Source organism: Psittacula echo (assembly GCF_963264785.1).
Source record: "Psittacula echo genome assembly, chromosome: 16".
NCBI classification, from domain to species: Eukaryota; Metazoa; Chordata; class Aves; order Psittaciformes; family Psittacidae; genus Psittacula; species Psittacula echo.
Window position 1 is genome coordinate 12,075,333 of NC_137752.1, and position 18,520 is coordinate 12,093,852.

The window sequence follows — 18,520 nt, forward strand, 5'->3', positions numbered from 1 at the left end:
AGGGTATATCTAGTGTGCGCCGAGGGGGCGTGGTCTTTCGGCCACCCCGTCCGGTAGCGGCGGCGTTCTTCTATTTTCATCCGCCTCCATCCGCCGCCATGCCGCCCAAGTTCGACCCCAACGAGATCAAAGTCGGTACGTCCCGGGCGGCGGAAGGGTGGATGGGGTGCGGAGCGGGCAGTGAGGGCGGGCCGGGCCCGGCGGAGCGCGGCTGACGCGCGTTGTGTCTCCGCAGTGTACCTGCGCTGCACCGGCGGGGAGGTCGGCGCCACCTCCGCTCTGGCTCCCAAGATCGGCCCCCTCGGCCTGGTACGTACCGCGGCACCGGACGGGGGACGGGAGCGGGGAGGCCTCATGGGGCGGAGCATGGAGCACGGTGAGCGGTGAGTCTCCTTACGGGGATGGGGTATGGAGGTACGGGATCCTCCGCTCCAATCCTGGCCGTGGTTTAACCTGTGTTCTCTTCTTAGTCCCCCAAGAAGGTCGGGGATGACATCGCCAAGGCCACAGGAGACTGGAAGGGGCTGCGGATCACGGTGAAGCTGACCATCCAGAACAGGCAAGCCCAGGTACTGAACGCCACAAGGGATGGCTCCGTGGGCAAGCACGAGGCTCAGCCCTGTGCTGCTTGCTGCAACCACAAGCGTCAGTCCCGGCAGGGTCCACTCAGCCCTTCATCCTTCCGAGGTGGATAAAATGAGTGCCACACAGCACAGTGTGGGGTCCTCTGGGAGAGACCTTGAAATGTGCAGGGAGCACTCTGAGTGCTGCTGGCTCAGAGCCCATGGCAGTTGTGTGTGCATGAACCTGCAGCTGCCAGGCTGAGGGTCCTGGCCTGCAAGTGATGGGGGAAGATCTGCTCATGGAATGGTGTGGGTTGGAAGGGAGCTTAAAGCTCCTCCAGTCCCAACCCCTGCCACAGGCAGGGACCCCTTCCACTGGAGCAGCTTGCTCCAAGCCTCTGTGTCCAACCTGGCCTTGAACACTGCCAGGGATGGGGCAGCCACAGCTTCTCTGGGCACTCTGTGCCAGCGCCTCAGCACCCTCACAGGGAAGAGCTTCTGCCTAAGAGCTCAGCTCAGTCTCCCCTCGGGCAGGTTCAAGCCATTCCCCTTGGCCTGTCCCTGCAGGCCCTTGTCCCAAGCCCCTCTCCAGGTTTCCTGTAGCCACTGTAGGTACTGGGAGCTGCTCTCAGGTCTCCCTGGTGCCTTCTCCATGTGCCACAGTTGATTTTTTTGCCCTGTTTCAGGTAAATTGTTCTTTGTATGGAACATCTGAGCAGGAAAAAGCTGTTTGAACCAACACAGAAATTACTGCAAACCTCCTTCAAATAGCCCTGTAGCCACCTGCCACTATACCTGCCCTGCATTCCGTGGCTGGTATATTCCAGTGGTGAGCTGAGAGGAAACCCAGTCTAGGAAGCAGCCCTCTCCTGGCTGTGGGGAGGCCTGTGCCGAAAGCCTGGGAACATGCTTCTGCATCCTGAAAGTCTGTGTCCTGGAGAGCCAACCAGAGCCATGCTGCTCTGGCAAGTGGCTTCCCAGGCACGGGATCCAGTATCACTGTTAGCTCCCTACTGCTGCTGACGGGGGGGGAAGAATTAATCTCTCTTTGTTTAGATAGAGGTTGTTCCTTCTGCCTCTGCTCTGATTATCAAAGCTCTGAAGGAGCCTCCTCGTGACAGGAAGAAGCAGAAAAACAGTAAGTGTTCATTTTTGGTTTAGTTGTGTGTGGTTTTGGGTAAGGAGAGGAACAGATTCTCACTTCTTAGATTATCCAGTATAAACTGACAAACAAGCAGTGAGGGCTGTGTCTTGGGCAGCCCTGAGTGCAGAGACAAGTGTGTACCCAGCAGAATTTGGTTTCTTGATGGTGGGTTAGGACAGCCACTGCCACCGTTCCTGTCCTGCAGCACTGGGCACTGCAGCCTAGAGGTGAACTGACAGAAAATGACTCATGGCATGGAGTCACTCTTGGAATCCCAGACTGGTTTGTGTTGGAAGGGACCTTAAAGCTCTTCCGGGCATGGGAAAGACGTAGAGGGTCTCCCTGGAGCCTTCTCTTTCCCAGCTGAACCAGCCCAGCTCTCAGCCTGTCTTCTCATGGGTGTCTTTGTGCCCAAGCCTGGGAGCAGTTGTGCTGAGGTGTAAACTGGCTCCCATTGCTGAGGCTGGGAATGGCGCTGCTCAGAGGGAGCTGCAGTGTCCGTGCTTACATGACCCTTCTTTCCCAGTCAAGCACAGTGGCAGCGTCAGCTTTGATGAGATCGTGGGCATCGCGCGGCAGATGCGGCACCGGTCCCTGGCCCGCGAGCTCTCAGGTACGTGTTGTGCTGGGATGCACAGTCCTGCTCTGCTCCCCTGAGCCTGAGCTGGGGCCTGCTCCCATTGCTGGGTGAGCCCTGTGGTGTGGTGACAGCTCCCATGGGATGGCGGGCCTGAACTACCTCCTGGTGGAGGTTGTACAGGATGGTGATGGTGTGTATGGTGCTTTCTGGTGTGCTCCTCGTGAAACTGGTGCTATAGACCCAGTGTAGGTGACTTGCTGTCCCTGGTGAGCCCTGCAACACCCCCAGGAGGGTGGGTGGGATGGTGAGGAGGCAAAGTGGGAATTTCCCCAGTTGCTTTTCACAGCTTTCCCTGTGGTAAAGCACTGATGAGCTGCCTTTTCCCACTGCAGGAACAATCAAGGAGATCCTTGGGACTGCCCAGTCAGTGGGCTGCAGCATCGATGGTCGGCACCCACATGACATCATTGATGACATCAATAACGGTGCAATTGAGTGCCCAGCTGTAAGTACCCACCACTGAAATGTGCTGTATTGGACCAGGCACTAGAAGACTTCCACTAATGAGCTGTGCTTGCTTCTTTCAACAGAGCTAAGGCTGCAGAAATGAAGTTGCTGTATAAAGGCTCCTGAAGTTTTTTGTAGCACTTTAACTACTTAATAAAAGACCCAGTTGTCTGCAGTCAGTGCTGCTGCCTTCCTTGTCTTGTGTCATCCTGGCTGGGGACCACCTGCCTTCTCTCTTGACAAGCTGCTGGTTCTTAATGCACATCAAAGCCAGATATGATCATTTCCCATCTGCTGCCCTAAAACCCTCTGCTTGAGGCAGCACTGAGCTGGGAGCAGTTCCCTCAAGTCAGCTCTCCAGTCAGGAGCAAATCGTGCTCACTGATGGGGCCTGTGTAAAGCTTTCTGTGTGCTCACTGAACACACCTTGGGGCAGGAAGTGGTGTCTGCTGTTAGGGCAAGTGCTGTGGTAATGGGTCCAGCTTCCCCTGAGCCCCCACACAGCATGCCACAGCTATGCACTGAGGCTTCACAGAATCCCAGACCAGTTTGGGTTGGAAGGGACCTTAAAGCTCCAACCCCTGCCACGGGCAGGGACACCTTCCACTAGAGCAGCTTGCTCCAAGCCCCTGTGTTCAGCCTGGCCTTGAACACTGCCAGGGATGGGGCAGCCACAGCTTCTCTGGGCACCCTGTGCCAGCGCCTCAGCACCCTCACAGGGAAGAGCTTCTGCCTAAGAGCTCATCTCAATCCCCCCTCTGGCAGGTTAAAGCTGTTCCCCTTTGTTCTGTCCTTGCATATCCTTGTCAAAGCCTCCTCCAGTTTTCTTGTAGCCCCTTTAGGCACTGGGAGATGCTCTAAGGTTCTCCTCTCCAGGCTCCAGGAACAGCATTCCCAGGGATTACAGGACCTGGGGAGAACAGGGTTGTGTGCCTTGGTTGCTCATAGAGTTGTTAGGGTTGGAAGGGACCTCCAGAGATGATCCCGGTCCTGCCCTTGGTTACCATGAGGAACCTCTGGCCTGTGTGGCACTGTGGGTTGGGAAAGAAGTCTCCCAGGCTGGCCCTGCAGGATCCAAACTGCCAGGTCAGCTTTGGGGCCAGCCCAAAGAGACTGCAGCCCTCATCTGTTCCACCATGGCCCTGCTGCCTGAAGCTAATGAAGCTTCAACTCCCATTTTGCCCTGAGCTTGTGGGCAGAGGGAGCTGCTGGGATCCCTGGTGAACGCTGGACCAGCAGCTGTTCATAAAGCAGAAGTGACCAAGCCCTGCCCCAGGTGTCCCCAGGGATGGTGGTTCCTGTTCAACCTGAGGTTTTGGCCCATTCCGGACCTGTCTGTCCTGTGTAACTGGGCTGTACCTTGGGCAGCTCTGTGTGCTGCTGCCTCCCCACCATGCCCAGAGCCTGGGCTGGGTCCTGCACAGCTGCATCAGCTGCTGGAAGCAGAAACAGGAGAGTTTGAGGCTTTGCTCTTTCATTTGCCTTTCCTCCTGTTTGTAGGGCTTTTCTTGGAGGCAACTGGGCAAGGAAAAGGAGGCCTTGCCAGAATCCCACCCACTGGCCACCTTTCCTTGGAGCTGATTGTGTCAAGCTTGGAACGTGGCCTGGATACTCCCTGAGCGACGGGCAGACACGATTCCTCCTGCCCTGCAACCTGACCCTTCCCCACCTCCCGAAGCAGAGGGGGCTGCGGCACCCCTTCAGTTTAAATTAGCTCAGTGTTTGGTGCCCCAGTGTTAGAAGTCCCCCACCTTGGTGTGAACCCCCGACTCTTGGGAGCTCAAGGGGTCTTGGGGCTGTTCTGGGTACCCTGCACCCATCCTGTGGGATTTCTCTGCTTGGCAGTGCTGGAAATAATTGGAAAAGGGATTTCTTCTGCTCAAGGGGAGTTCTCCTGGGGCAAGACACAACCATTGCCCTGCTGCCCTGCACTGGTGGAAGGGATGTAGTGCTTGGAAGCAGGGCACTACCCAAACCAGGCTTCTTAAAAAGGAGGCAGGGGATGGATAGTAATGATCTACATTAACTTCACTTTTAAAATCCATCTTCTTGATAGCTGCATTTCTGCTCCAAAGCCAGGAGGTTTTCCACCCTGGTGACCTGCATCATCCAGGAAAAAGGGAAGGGGATACTGAGAAGCGCTGAGCCCTTTGCCAGGAGCCCTGTGCTCCAGTGCCATAAGGGCTTTGTGTACCTGGGGAATGAGCTGCTCATTTCCCTGAGTCAAACAGGCCTTAGAAAGCCAAATCTTTGGGATTCATATGTGAAATTTAGAGGGGCTTTGGATGAGTGCCTGTAGGGACAGGCCAAGGGGAATGGCTTTAACCTGCCAGAGGGGAGACTGAGATGAGCTCTTAGGCAGAAGCTCTTCCCTGTGAGGGTGCTGAGGCGCTGGCCCAGGGTGCCCAGAGAAGCTGTGGCTGCCCCATCCCTGGCAGTGTTCAAGGCCAGGTTGGACACAGGGGCTTGGAGCAAGCTGCTCCAGTGGAAGGGGTCCCTGCCCATGGCAGGGGTTGGAGCTGGATGAGCTTTAAGGTCCCTTTCAACCCAAACCAGGCTGGGATACGATACTTGGAGCCATCCAGTGCCAGCACATTGACCCACATGACCCAGGAGCTCTGCAGCTCCAGCAGAACTGTCACCAGTTTGGGCACAGCAGTGCAGCAAAGGGGCACAACGTGACAGGCAACAACAGTTGTGGGTACCAGAAAAGCCAGTCGAAGTTGTTGAATGGCAACCAAATACCTCCATGGTAAAAAGGATGTTTTGCTTTCTAAAGGATTTGTAAGGGAAAAACATAAACAAAACCTCAAGTAAATTGTGGAAAGGTGCCTCAGCACCTTCAGAGTGGAGAACTGCCTAAGATCTCCCCCTTGTCCTGTCCCTACAGGCCCTTGTCCCAAGCCCCTCTCCAGGTTTCCTGCAGCCCCTTTAGGCACTGGAGCTGCTCTCAGGTCTCCCCTTCAGGAGCCTTCTCTTCTCCAGGCTGAACCAGCTCTCTCACAGTTGCACCTTCCTGTGTTTGATTTCCCTAGCCCAGCATCACTGCTCCCTTCTGAGGGTCTGCTTTCATCATAGGGAGAGAAGACGGAAATTTTCCAAGATTCAGCTTTGGATTCAGTGTCTTGTTTGGGTGCTTCTGGCTCCGGGTTAAACCTTTCGTGTCACCCATGTTCTTCAGGCTGTGGTTGTCCCATCCCACCCTTGACATGTGTCACTTTGGGTATGGGAGCCGCATCTCCCGGCCCTGGATTCGCACTTTGGATCCTGTGTTCATGTTCCAAGTGTTCTTGCGGAGCGCGGAGGAGGCCGGTGTCAGGCAGGAGCGCAGCAAACACACGTGCTCGGCTCCGGGCTCCTCGCGCGGGGAAGCTCCGTGAGCCCCTTTGGGTTCAGTTGGCGCTGAACAGGGATTCAGTCGTGGTTCGCGCTTCGGCGGGCTCCGAGGCCCTTCAGCGCCGGGCACGGCGGGATCGGGAAGCAGGACCCGCCCGGTGCCGGCGCTCACCGGCTGCTCCCGCGGGGCCCGGAGGAGAAGGACCCTCAGCGGCCGCTCGGTGGCTCCCTTAAGCCCCACCCCCTTCTCCCCCCGCGCTCTCCCGTCTTGGCGGCACAAAGCTTCCCGCGAACGTGACGTCACCGCCCGCACCTCCCTCTCCCGCTCGGAGCCCGCGCCCGCGCGCGGCGCGGCTGTTCCCTCCGCCCCTCCCCCCGGCCTTTCCCCGCTCCCCTACCCCACGTGACCCTGCGCCTCCCTCCGATTGGACGACCCGGCGGCGTAGTCAGAGTGACGCTGTGCGCGGCGCGGGTCGCCATTGGCCGGGCGCGCACTGGTGGGAGGTGGTGCGGTGCCCCGCCCCCCTGCCCGGGTGTGCGCGAGGCGGCGGCGCGTGGCAGCGGGCTCGGAGCGGCGCGCGCGGGCCGGGCCCGGACCCGCCATGACCGACTTCAAGCTGGGCATCGTGCGGCTCGGCCGGGTGGCCGGGAAGGTGCGGGGGGGGGGGGGGCGGCTGCGGGGCCGGGGCGGGAGCGGGAGGAACGGAGGGGCCGCGGGAGGGCCGGGCCGGGTCGTGCGGCCGCGCTGACGGCCGCGGTCCCGCTGTGTTTCAGACCAAGTACACGCTGATCGACGAGCAGGACATCCCGCTGGTGGAGAGCTTCTCCTTCGAGGTGAGGCCCCGGCACCCCCCGTGCCCCCTCCCAACCTCCCGGTGCCGCCTCCCCTCGCCCCGCGGGACCCGCCGCTGCCTTCTCCCGGTTCTTCCCTCGCTCGCACCCCCCCCCCCCCCCCGTGTGCCCCCAACCCGCCGCAGCCCCGCGCTGAGCAGCGGGGCCGGGCGGCGCTGCCCCATCTCCCTGTTCCCCTCGTGGGCCGCGCTTAAGGAGCTGCTGTGGGAGGGCCCGGCCCGCGGCGGGCGGGGGGGATGGTGGGGAACGTTTGAGATCGCTGCAGGACCGGTGGGAGCGTTTTCCAGAGGGAAAAGTTCCGTTTTCTTGTTTAAAAACGAGCGTTAGTTTGAAGCGGATCGACCTTACGTAGTTTTGAACAAATTAATGTATTGGGTAGTTTAGAACAAATGAGTTTTTCTGTGAGTATTTCTGGTCATTGTTTTATAGTCTTAAATGTACCCGTGTAGGCTTTTTGTTTCCTCTTCCCGTGTGTGTCCGCTGTGAGAACAGCTCGTGTTGGGGTTGGCAGCTTTTAAACTGCGCACCCCACACCCAGCCCTGATGAGTAAATGTGCTCCGAGTTAAGTTACTGCATCCCAGGAAACCCGTTGTCTCTGGCACCCGCTGCAGGTGGATCCTGCGAGGCTCTGAGGGGAAGGACTGCAGGGTTTGGAGGAGGGACCGTGGTTTGCTCGCTGCCTGTGTACAGTGGGTGCTTCGGGGCTCCTCATAGAAGGAGCTGCCAGAAAGCACTGCGTCCGCTTCTTCCTCCATAGTGGTGCTCACCATAAGCTTGTCCTAGCGCTGCAAGCATCTGGAATTTGTCTGGTCCTTAGTACAGCTCTTGGGCATCAAGGTTGGGGAGGGGAGAGAAAAGGGCAGGACCTTTCCTTCCACTGCTAACCCCTTGTTAGGTTGGTGTAAAGCAGCTTCATCTTTATGAAGCCTCAGTGCCATGAGTACACTGTGGAATTTATACCTGAGTGGAGATGGAGCCTCCAGGCTTCCAGCCAGGTTGGGGCTGTCCTTTGTCCAGTGGAACACATCCATGCTCAGCCTCCTTTTCCCCCTTCCTAACCCCCAGTAGCAGAGCCAGTAGTTTCCCCATGGAGATTTGAAACAACTCAAATTCCACTGAGGTTGAGCAGCCCCAAGGAAACAAGTGCTCAATGGTGGGTCCTTCCCCTCTGCCAGTGGAGTGTGTGCTCTGCTGTGTGGTGGTGATGTGCTCACAGCCTTTCCTCTTCCCTAGGCTCGGATGGAGGTTGATGCTGATGGAAATGGTGCTAAAATCTTTGCTTATGCCTTCGACAAGAACCGCGGGAGAGGATCCGGCCGCCTCCTGCACGAGCTGCTCTGGTAGGTGTGCTAGGAGAGCTGAAGGCTTTGAGTGTCACCGAGGTGGAGTTTGCTGCCATCACCTTGTGTGGTGTGCATCCCAATGCCTGTAGTATGTGAAGTCTTTGCAGGAGGTTTGCAGCTCCACTCGACTGCAAACCCAGCACAGGGGATGCCCAGTGGTGTTGCTGGGGTTTGGTTTTGCACTGAGCCCTCAATCGGCTGAGCCTCTAAAAATGCTATACGCAGGGGAAGGAGAGGTGGGTACTCTTCCAGCAGATACTGTTTAAATGTGAGAAATGCTGACGCAGCTTCGGTTGGAGGTGGGGAGCAGGGGACTGGCTTCATTTAATAGGTGAAGACAAACCTTTAAAGTTTGGCTTGCTGGTTCTTTTTCACCCTGTGATAACCAGGTACCTGTAGTGGCACCAATGCAAATGGACAGGGCACTGGAGAGAGACAGAGCTAATGATAACTGAAAACTTTGGGTGTTTTGTTTGGCCTCTTGGAAGGCTGCCTGCAGGGGTGCAGATTCATATTGCCCGGAGAGATGGTGGATGCCTCATCCCTGGAGACATCCAAGGCCAGGCTGGATGTGGTTCTGGGCAGCCTGATCTAGATGAGGATGTCCCTGCTCATTGCAGGGGGTTGGAGGTGGATGAGCTTTAAGGTCACTTCCAACCCAAACCATTCTGTGATTCTATATCAGCTGCAGTGACTTATTGTCCATGTTGTAAGAGTCATTTCTGGACACCATTTGTAGCTGCCCGTTAGATTTCAGAGGCCAACTTGCTTGTGAGAGATCAGCTCATGCAGTGAGCTGAGGTGTTGCTCTATGTAGGTGTGTTCCTGGGGTTGTAGAACAGATGCACTCTGCTAAAGAGCTGTTTCTGCTTCTGAAAGCCTTTCTGAGAAGTTCAGCATGTTTCCTATTCAGTTCCATAAGCCATCCTTAGGAGTCCCAGTTCCCAAGGTACAGCTGTGCTTTCTGTTAGTGTTGCAGGTTACTTTTCATTCCCAGTCTGGTCTCTACCAGAGGAAGGAGCCAGGAAGAGCAGCAGAGACAATTAGTATTATTTACAATCAGCTCATTAAATATGGATTTTAACCTGCATCTGTTAATGTTTAATCCTGTTGCACATATAACTTTGGTGAAAATGATTATGAAGTTGGCTGCAGTGTGTGGGGTAAGTCACTGTCAGCTCCTAACTGTGAACCTCAGACAGTAAGAATTGTAAGTACATTGAACAGTGCCTTCACAGCATTCCAGCTGGCTGGTGCAGGTGATGGCAGCCCAGCTCTGTGCTCAATACCATCATTGCCTCTTCTGGTTTGTTTTACTTGAATTAGGAAATAACCGTGGTGTGCTCAGGTAATTCAGACTGTGTCACCCTGCGTGCACTGGGTGCACAGACCAGAGTTCTGTTGGAGAGGCAGAACCCTTTGTGAGAAGGGTTGTGCTGAAGGTTTTGGAGCTTTGAAAGACAAGAGAGATGGGCAGCGCTGGTCATTGCTGTTTGCAGGGCCAGCCTCGCGTCCTGGGGAAATGAAAAGCAAAGAACTTGAATTACTGCAGGTGTAGGAGTGTAATTTACCTGTTCTGCCCCACAGGTACCCCCAAAAATCAGCTAACTCTGAAAACTCTAACCCAACTGTGTGCTTCTGGTTTAAGATAAAAGGGCACAGGCACATGTTGGGTGCTGTTGCTGGCAAAGCAGGTTTAAAAACATGTATTTCTGATTCGGTTAAGCAGGTCTCTTTGCTTCCATAGAGAACAGGGAGCTTGCAGCCATCACAGGGACCTTCTCCCACTCCTGCCCCAAAGCCCTCCCTGCTTCTGACTCTGCTGGGAGTGAACTGCGGCACTAAATGGGGGCCAGGATCTGAAAAACACCCACATGTGCTGCAATCCTCCTTCAGGAAGAACTTCTGCAGCCTCCCTGGTGCTCGCTGTGTCTCAGGCTGGGCTGTCAGCAACTCCAGAGCAGGGTTTGAATGTCTCTGGGTAGGGACCTGCAAGTAAGTCTGTCATCCTCTCACCCGGTTCCCTGTATAGAAAGCCCAGCTTGCTGTATTTTGGCTGGGTGCAGTGATGTTCCCTGGGGAACAGCAGCATCAGATTAGTCATAAGTATCAGTAACTGCCTGCTCAAAAAGACATTGAAGACCTGATTTCTTTTTAAGGGCACTTACCATCACACTGTGTTAGCCTACTCAGTGCTGGTTCCCGACTTGAATCAGTGCTGTTTGTACTTGGCACTTCCATCACTGGCCTCAGTTCCTAAGTTAGCTGCTGAAATACTAAAAGAACAGGATCCAGTAAATTCCCTGCATTTCTGGTTGAAGTTTTGGTTTAAGTGTTTTGCCTGGCATCTTGTAGGAACTCTGTGTGCTGAGGGATGTAGAAGCTTTGGCTCTACAGAAGTTAGCTGTGTTACTGAGCCTGCTTCTTTTCTGTCCCCTTCTGCAAGAAACAAGGGGGGTTCTTCCATGAGCCAGATACTCCCTGCACATTTCTGGTTAACTTAGAATCATCACAAAGTGGTTTGGGTTGGAAGCTCCTCCAGCTCCAACCCCTGCCACAGGCAGGGACCCCTTCCACTGGAGCAGCTTGCTCCAAGCCCCTGTGTCCAACCTGGCCTTGAACACTGCCAGGGATGGGGCAGCCACAGCTTCTCTGGGCACTCTGTGCCAGCGCCTCAGCACCCTCACAGGGAAGAGCTTCTGCCTAAGAGCTCATCTCAGTCTCCCCTCTGGCAGGTTCAAGCCATTCCCCTTGGCCTGTCCCTACAGGCCCTTGTCCCAAGCCCCTCTCCAGGACTCCTGCAGCCCCTTTAGGCACTGGAGCTGCTCTAAGGTCTCCCCTTCAGGAGCCTTCTCTTCTCCAGGCTGACCCAGCCCAGCTCTCTCAGCCTGGCTCCAGAGCAGAGCTGCTCCAGCCCTCGCAGCATCTTTGTGGCCTCCTCTGCCCTCGCTCCAACAGCTCCACGTCCCTCTTGTGCTGCTGCCCCAGAGCTGGATCAGGGCTGCAGGGGGGGGTCTCCCCAGAGCACAGCAGAGGGGCAGGATCCCTCCCTGAGCTGCTGCTCACAGGATGCACACTACTGGCTCATGTTGAGCTTCTCGTCACCCAGCACCCCCAAGTCCTCCCCAGGGCTGCTCTGAATCAAGTCTGCCCAGCTTGTATTTGTGCTTGGGATTGTCCTGACCCAGGTGCAGGACCTGGCATTTGGCCTGTCTTCTGGAGATGGTCCATGCTGCACATTTGTGGAGTGTAGGTGTAGGGTGAGAAGTAGTGTGTGCTGTGCATTCAGAGGTTGCTTCATTATAGGTAGAGGAAAGGGACCGTCTTGGATTTGTTAGCACTAATTCTGTCATCGCAGTCGAGTGGTATTGCACTAACACTTTCACTGGGCAGCAGCAGCAAGGCCCAGTTTCCACTTTTCCTTTGGCCTTGTCACTTGAGGTAATAGAGGAACTGACAGCAACGAGGACAAATGAGGGTTTATACAAAGGGAGGAAGATGGGCTCACTGTGGCAGTATTTGCTTATGGGGGTTGTGGGTGCAGATCCAGACTCAGTAGGAGCAGTGGTAGGTCTGTGCCACTCTGCTGTGATATCCTGGTGTTATGGACCAGTCTCTTGTAATCCTCTCTCCGTCTCCAACTCCAACCTTTATTAAACTGGCATTATCTAATCTGTTTGACAACATTTCTTTGCTTGGTCTTAGCCTCCCTTCCACACCCCCACCCCCTCCCGCAGGGTTTGCTCTTGCACTGGACTCCCCCCTCCTCCTCTTATCTCTCTTGTTGGCACTTTGTCCTAGTCTCAGTTGCAGGACCTTCACTCCTCCCCGGCTCTGTATAGGGCCAATGCTCACCTTCATCTGTTTGGGTCCATGTACCTCCTGGGTTCCCACTTGTAGCCCTCAGGATTTCTGATGTCCTTTGCCAGACCCTTTGGGAGCCTTCAATAGCACAGAAGTAGCTTTTCCTCTTCTAGGGCATTTCAGCAGGCTCCTTTCCATAGCTGTTTGCTATTGTTGGGGTTTTATCCCCTCTCCATGTTCCGTTCTCCTGCGGGGCTGTGCGTAGCCTCTCCCAGGGAATTTTGCTCATTAAATTCTAGGGAGTTTGGGGTATATGTACATTGCAAGTGGTTTTCTTTCCCCCAAAGTATAGAATTTAAACATATCTGGGTGGATGTTGACAAAACAAAGACAACATTTTTCATTATCAGTCTCATTGAAATGAATTTCCCTGTTCTGCTGGATAAAGCTTTGTAAAGGGGGAAAAAGTGGGAATTTTTTAACTTGGGATCTCTTCACAATTGGATCCCTGTTTGAACTGAAGTGTTCAGTAAACATTGAGCAGGAAGCAGCATCCAGACTAGACTTGGGTGAAGTTGTAAGTAGTTGTTGGAAGTGGCTCCAAGAAGGAAATGTTGGGTAACCCTCAGGCAGATGCTGACGTTTTTACATCCTTTAATGCTGTCAGGCTGTCCTCTCTGTGCATGGAATCCATCATGGCACAGCAGGCATTCCGAGACACAACTGCCGCCCGAGTCTTACGTTTCAGGTGGGATGGGGATTCCTGCAAGAAGTGATATGGAAACTTGTCCAGGCACAAGGGTGCTTGACAGTGAACTTGATACCTCCTGAAAAGAGAGCTGAAAGGAAGGTAGAATGGGAAATAGGAACTGTTAAAGGCAATAGGGAAGAAATGCAGCAAGACTTAATGAGCAGCTATCCCCTGGTTTGGCTTTCAGCACATTTCAGGTGTCTCTTGATCAGCTGTGGAGTCATTGCAAACTTTCTATGTGTTACACTTGGAGCCTAAAAGGCATTTGCATGCTTGGTGAAACCTCTGGCCTATTGCTTGTTAAGAGACATTTCTTCATAAATAACAAACTGAGTTCACACCAGTGCCACACTTGCATTAATGTGTCTGATAGAATTTCTTATTAAAGCAATAAAACACTATTGGCACCTTTCAACTCTGCTCTGGGGAACACAGCAATTGCAGAGATGCTCTTGCAGTAACTGGAGTAGTCATGCCTGGAACTTTCTTTGCAACATGCTTACAATTGTACTGTACCATAACTGTCTTTTGATTCAACTCATTTATAATGGAAATAACCTCCTGGACCTCTCTTTCTTCTGGGGGCTGGTGTATCTGATGTCTCTTAGTAACTCCAGCTTTACTGAGCCTGTTTTGGGGACAGCAGGCTAAAATGCAACATGTCCTCCAGAATCAGTGTGATTCTTTGCTTTTTAGCTATGGAGTCTGTTCATTGCTGACCTCCATGTTGGTTTTGTCTCCTGCAGGGAGAGACACCGAGGAGGGATTGCTCCTGGATTTCAGGTTGTACATCTGAACTCAGTGACGGTGGACAACCGCCTTGACAATCTGCGCCTAGTTCCTTGGGGGTGGAAACCCAAAGCTGAAGACATCTCTAGCAAACAAAGGTACGTCAATGGCTGGCAGGGGGCTGCCACCAGGAAACCTGAATATATCTGAAATTGTCTCCTTCCTTTAGTGATTTTCATCTGGCAGAGCCTTTTGTATTTGGCCTTGGGCTACTTACACATCACTGCGCATCTGTGCTTCCTCACTTGGAGACCAGAGTTAATGCTCAATGTTCCTGCTGGCTGTGAGGGGACCAGCTCACCCCGTGCTGTTATTGTGCAGAGGTTCTGCCATGCCAGCGGTTGTCATCACAGTGAAACAGGAACCTTATGTTCCCTTCCACTCGAGTGGTGGCATCTGGGCATGCTGAATTAAGTCTGCAGGTTTTACTGGCTTGTGGCTCCCAGGCACTGAAATTCTAACACAGCTTGTAGAAGCCAGCAGCTGCCTGCACTTGTAATGGTGTATCTGAGTTGAAACCCAAATAAGTTTCTGGGATCAGCTCCCATCACCTTTCACTGGTAGGTGGTGGGAACATCCTACATGCCATATTGCACTAATGTGACTCAAAGCACATCAGACTCTTCATGTCAGGATGGATTTGGCTAATCCAGGATGTAACATTGGCATGTTCATTTTTGGTGGGAGGCCCAAAACTTACCATCTCACTAGGCACTTGAAACACTTGCAGTGTTTCACATCCCATCAAAGGGATGTGCAGAGCTTATTAAACTGGGTCTGAGAAGTGATAGTGAATGGCAGCGATACTACAGTGATGCTCCCCATGAGCCTGGGTTAAGAACAAGGAACAGACCTCAAGCCATTTACACAGAAACAATTTTGCTCCGTGTAAATGTTTCTTGATAAATACTTTTTAACTTATTTTGCATTTAAGCTGAAATAACCCTGAAAATATCCAGTATGCGAGGAGTGTGTGTAGGCTGAGGCTTCATAGGCTCAATCCAACGTTAACCCTACTTAGTTAATTTGGAATAAATGTCTCTGCATGCTTATCATGAATTTATGGACCTTATTTGTGCTTGTTTTTTTTCCAGGGAACAAAGTCTGTACTGGCTGGCAATCCAGCAGCTTCCTACAGATCCTATAGAAGAGCAGTTCCCTGTACTGAATGTGACACGATACTACAACGCTAACGGGGATGTGGTGGAGGAGGAAGAGAACTCGTGCACATACTATGAATGTCACTACCCCCCATGCACAATGATTGAAAAGCAGGTATGTGAGGACTCAGGCTGCTGTGTGTGTGTGTGTGTCCTGGGGTGTGTTCCTTACAATGGAAAGCTTTACACAGTTGCTAAAAGTGATAATCCTTTCTAGTCAGGTTTTCTTTGGCATGAATCTTGAGGCCCTAGGATTATCTTCTGTTTGAGAGGAGGTAGTTCTGAATCTGAACAGCAAATGATCTGGTGGTTTGCTGGGAGGAGCCTGGTTTTTGCAGGGTGCACAGAAAGACAGGTGGAAGCGTTCCTCTAGGGACACGGAGCCGGGAATGAGCAGGCAGCTGGGTAAGACAGGAAGAAGCATTGTAAGAGGGTTTGGGTGGTAGTGGAATCGAAAAATAAACTGCTTCACCTTTCATGAGCAGAGGGTGAATTGAGTGGCCTTTATTCAGTGGGGAACTGGGAGGAAAGGTAGTGCTAGGTCTTCACTGTGGGTGGATGAAGTGAAGCAGCATACATAGAGAATGGCAGAGAACAAAATGTACGAGGGCTGTGCGTCTTTTTCAGACACATGTCCTTATGGATGAATATGCAGGTCTCTTCTGTGATAACAAAAGCTGAATAGGCTAAAACCATTGTGTTCCACTTCTTTCTTTGGGGAAGGGAATGTTTGCAAAGATGGTCTTAAATGCCCTCCATTTGATGAAGAGTGAGCTTTACCTTTGATTGGGGTCTGAATACAAGTTTCCTGAGGAGCTGAGCTTGTGCAGGCCTCCTGATCGTTTCTAAGATGTTTGTGGTTGAAAACAGAACTTAAGTGCTCCAGTATTTTGTCTACTAAGCCCACCCTGCAGAAGCAACTGCAAAACCCAACAGATGCAATCACTTCAGAGCCTTCTGACACTCGTGGTGGGATGTTCATGTTTGTGATGGGTACAAAAGACCTGATCATAACCGTACTTGGGAAACAATGTTGGGGTGCTTGGAGCAGGCTCACTGACACTGTCTTGTGTTCTTCCTAGCTACGTGAATTCAACATCTGTGGCCGCTGCCAGGTCGCGAGGTACTGTGGGTCCCAGTGCCAGCAGAAGGACTGGCCTGCTCACAAGAAGCACTGTCGGGAGAAGAAACGGACCTTCCAGCAGGAGCTGGGACCAGAGCGGTGACGGGGCGGCACAGGCCTCTTAGCAGCAGGATTCCTTCTCAAAGGCATTGGACTCTTGCTTTTGCACAGTAACAGACTGCTTATTGAAGCCAGAGGCACTGAAGAAGAAAAACCCTGTGATGCTTGAGCAGAACGGCTGACTGGACTGAGCCAGCTCTGACTGGTGCTGTGGGAAGGGGTTGGGACGACCCTTTCCAGTATTATATTCTCAAGCAAAAAGACTACTGTGGAGGCTCCAGGCAGGAAGCTTCTCGTTATTTATATGTTAATACGTTTGTAAACTCATGTACAGTTTTTGTTAGGAACTCTTGCTAGGACTCAGTAACTGTAATGTCCAGAGAACACGGTGTTGGCCTCAACGTTTAAAAAAAGGAGAAAAACCAAAAGGCACGTAGCAAAAGCTTTTCCTCCCATGTGGCTGCAGTAGCTGTGGTGGTGCCGAGGCCCGAGGCTGGCCCCGGCCTCAGCAGTTGCTCTGGAGATCTCTGCATGGAAGTTATATTTAAGAATAAAAGGGGAGGGGGGAGCAAACCAAGTAAAGGTTGGAATGAATCCTTGTCTGCTCTCTAGCTTTCTCCCATCCCCTTCCAGCTGCTTCCAGAGCATGGTCGCGCTTGGACGTTGGGAATACCTGCTCAGTCTGGGGTCTGTGGGCACAGGCAGGCTCCAGCATTCCTGCTTTAGGAGAAGGGCTGCTGGACAGTGTGGTTTAAGCAACTGGTGTTTGGGAAGTGGAATGAGCTTTCTTGTTGGGAATCCTTTGTACATCGAGTAGTGGTAGGGAAGCTTGGGTAGTCAGCTCTGTGAGGATGTGGTTGCCCTCATGGCTTCCCTATAAGCATAGGGAGGGCTGCAGTGATGTGCAGAAGTGTTTAAGTGATTGGATGTTTGGCAATTTGAGTTAGTTATCTTTTAAAGAGATGCCATCAATCCAAGAATCATTTTTTGATGTTTTTCTGATGTAGGAATGAGTAAAAATAGAAAGGAGGCCTTGGCTTGCAGGAAACGTGCCTGATTTTCGTTTTGGACATTTTGTCTTGCATAATCTGATAGGTTTTATTCTTTTCCATTTTTACCCTAGAAATACAAGGAATATCAACCGAGAGTCCTGAAGAAAATGGATAATTTAGTGCCAGGTCTTAGTCTTGCTTCACAGCAGAACTTTGGGAGCTGCTGAATGCTTAATGCAGAGCCTTCCTCAGGGTGCTCAGTGACAGAGGTGTTCAGTTCCTTTGTAAAAGCTCTTAGGAGTTTTGTTTTTTCAATCAGGCTTCACTTTGCCACTTCGTGTTGCAGCGTTGGTCCTGCCTGTGTGCAGTTGTTAGAAAATGGAGCTGCTGTGGACTTCCAATATTATCAAGAATCACAGAATCCCGAGGGTTGGAAGGGACCTCAAAAGATCATCTAGTACAACCCCCCTGCAAGAGCAGGGTAATCTAGAGTACATCACACAGGAACTTGTCCAGCCGGGCCTTGAATATCTCCAGCGTGGGAGACTCCACAACCCCCCTGGGCAACCTGTTCCAGTGCTCTGTGACTCTCACAGTAAAGAAGTTTTTCCTGATGTTCACATGGAGCCTCTTATGCTCCAGTTTACACCCATTACCCCTTGTCCTATCACTGGACATCACTGAGAAAAGCCTAGCTCCATCATCCTGACACTCACCTTTTACATATTTGTAAACATTGATGAGGTCACCCCTCAGTCTCCTCCAAGCTAAAGAGCCCCAGCTCCCTCAGCCTCTCCTCATAACGGAGATGTTCCACTCCCCTAATCGTCTTTGTCACCCTGCGCTGGACTCTCTCCAGCAGGTCCCTGACCTTCTTGAACTGAGGGGCCCAGAACTGGACACAATATTCCAGATGTGGTCTCACCAAGGCAGAGTAGAGGGGGAGGAGAACCTCTCTTGACCTACTGACCACACCCTTTCTAATGCACCCTAGGATGCCATTGGCCTTCCTGGCCACAAGGGCACAGTGCTGGCTCATGGTCATCCTCCCATCCACCAGGACCCCCAGGTCCCTTTCCCCTTCACTACTTTCCAGCAGGTCAACCCCCAACCTGTCCTGGTACATGGGGCTGTTCCTCCGCAGATGCAAGACTCTACACTTGCCCTTGTTGAATTTCATCAAATTTCTCCCCGCCCAACTCTCCAGCCTGTCCAGGTCTCGCTGAATGGCAGCACAGCCTTCTGGTGTGTCAGCCACTCCTCCCAGCTTAGTGTCATCAGCAAACTTGCTGAGGGTACATTCAGTTCCCTCATCCAGGTCGTTGATGAAAATATTAAACAGCACTGGTCCCAGCACCGACCCCTGAGGGACTCCACTAGTCACAGACCTCCAGCTAGATTCTGCCCCATTGACCACAACTCTATGCCTTCTTCCTTTCAACCAGTTCTTGATCCACCTCACTACCTGATCATCAAGCCCACACTTCCTTAGCTTATCTATGAAGATGCTGTGGG

General features: G+C 52.8%; 2 protein-coding genes across 2 annotated transcripts; both read left to right on the plus strand.

Annotated features, from left to right (window-relative positions):
* The first annotated feature begins 10 nt into the window (after positions 1-10).
* RPL12 (ribosomal protein L12) lies at positions 11-2,969 on the plus strand. Its single transcript, XM_080630699.1, has 7 exons — positions 11-135; positions 236-309; positions 471-569; positions 1,620-1,701; positions 2,234-2,320; positions 2,680-2,792; positions 2,878-2,969. The coding sequence occupies exons 1-7, from the start codon at positions 99-101 to the stop codon at positions 2,881-2,883; spliced, it is 498 nt and encodes a 165-aa protein (XP_080486825.1). The 5' UTR covers positions 11-98; the 3' UTR covers positions 2,884-2,969.
* A 3,694-nt stretch (positions 2,970-6,663) lies between these two features.
* ZMYND19 (zinc finger MYND-type containing 19) lies at positions 6,664-16,471 on the plus strand. The gene is made up of 6 exons (XM_080630733.1): positions 6,664-6,783; positions 6,905-6,964; positions 8,217-8,323; positions 13,628-13,768; positions 14,765-14,945; positions 15,913-16,471. Exons 1-6 carry the CDS (start codon positions 6,733-6,735, stop codon positions 16,054-16,056), a joined length of 684 nt encoding a protein of 227 aa, XP_080486859.1. The 5' UTR covers positions 6,664-6,732; the 3' UTR covers positions 16,057-16,471.
* Positions 16,472-18,520: the final 2,049 nt, after the last annotated feature.

Excerpts from the sequence above, each read along its gene's own strand:
- RPL12 (XM_080630699.1), top strand. The coding sequence starts at position 99 with ATGCCGCCCAAGTTCGACCCCAACGAGATCAAAGTCG. Across the intron at positions 1,702-2,233 it reads CAGGAAGAAGCAGAAAAACA|TCAAGCACAGTGGCAGCGTC; the intron begins GTAAGTGTTCAT and ends CTTCTTTCCCAG. Across the intron at positions 2,321-2,679 it reads CCTGGCCCGCGAGCTCTCAG|GAACAATCAAGGAGATCCTT; the intron begins GTACGTGTTGTG and ends TTCCCACTGCAG.
- ZMYND19 (XM_080630733.1), top strand. The coding sequence starts at position 6,733 with ATGACCGACTTCAAGCTGGGCATCGTGCGGCTCGGCCGGGTGGCCGGG. Across the intron at positions 6,965-8,216 it reads TGGAGAGCTTCTCCTTCGAG|GCTCGGATGGAGGTTGATGC; the intron begins GTGAGGCCCCGG and ends CCTCTTCCCTAG. Across the intron at positions 13,769-14,764 it reads GACATCTCTAGCAAACAAAG|GGAACAAAGTCTGTACTGGC; the intron begins GTACGTCAATGG and ends TTTTTTTTCCAG.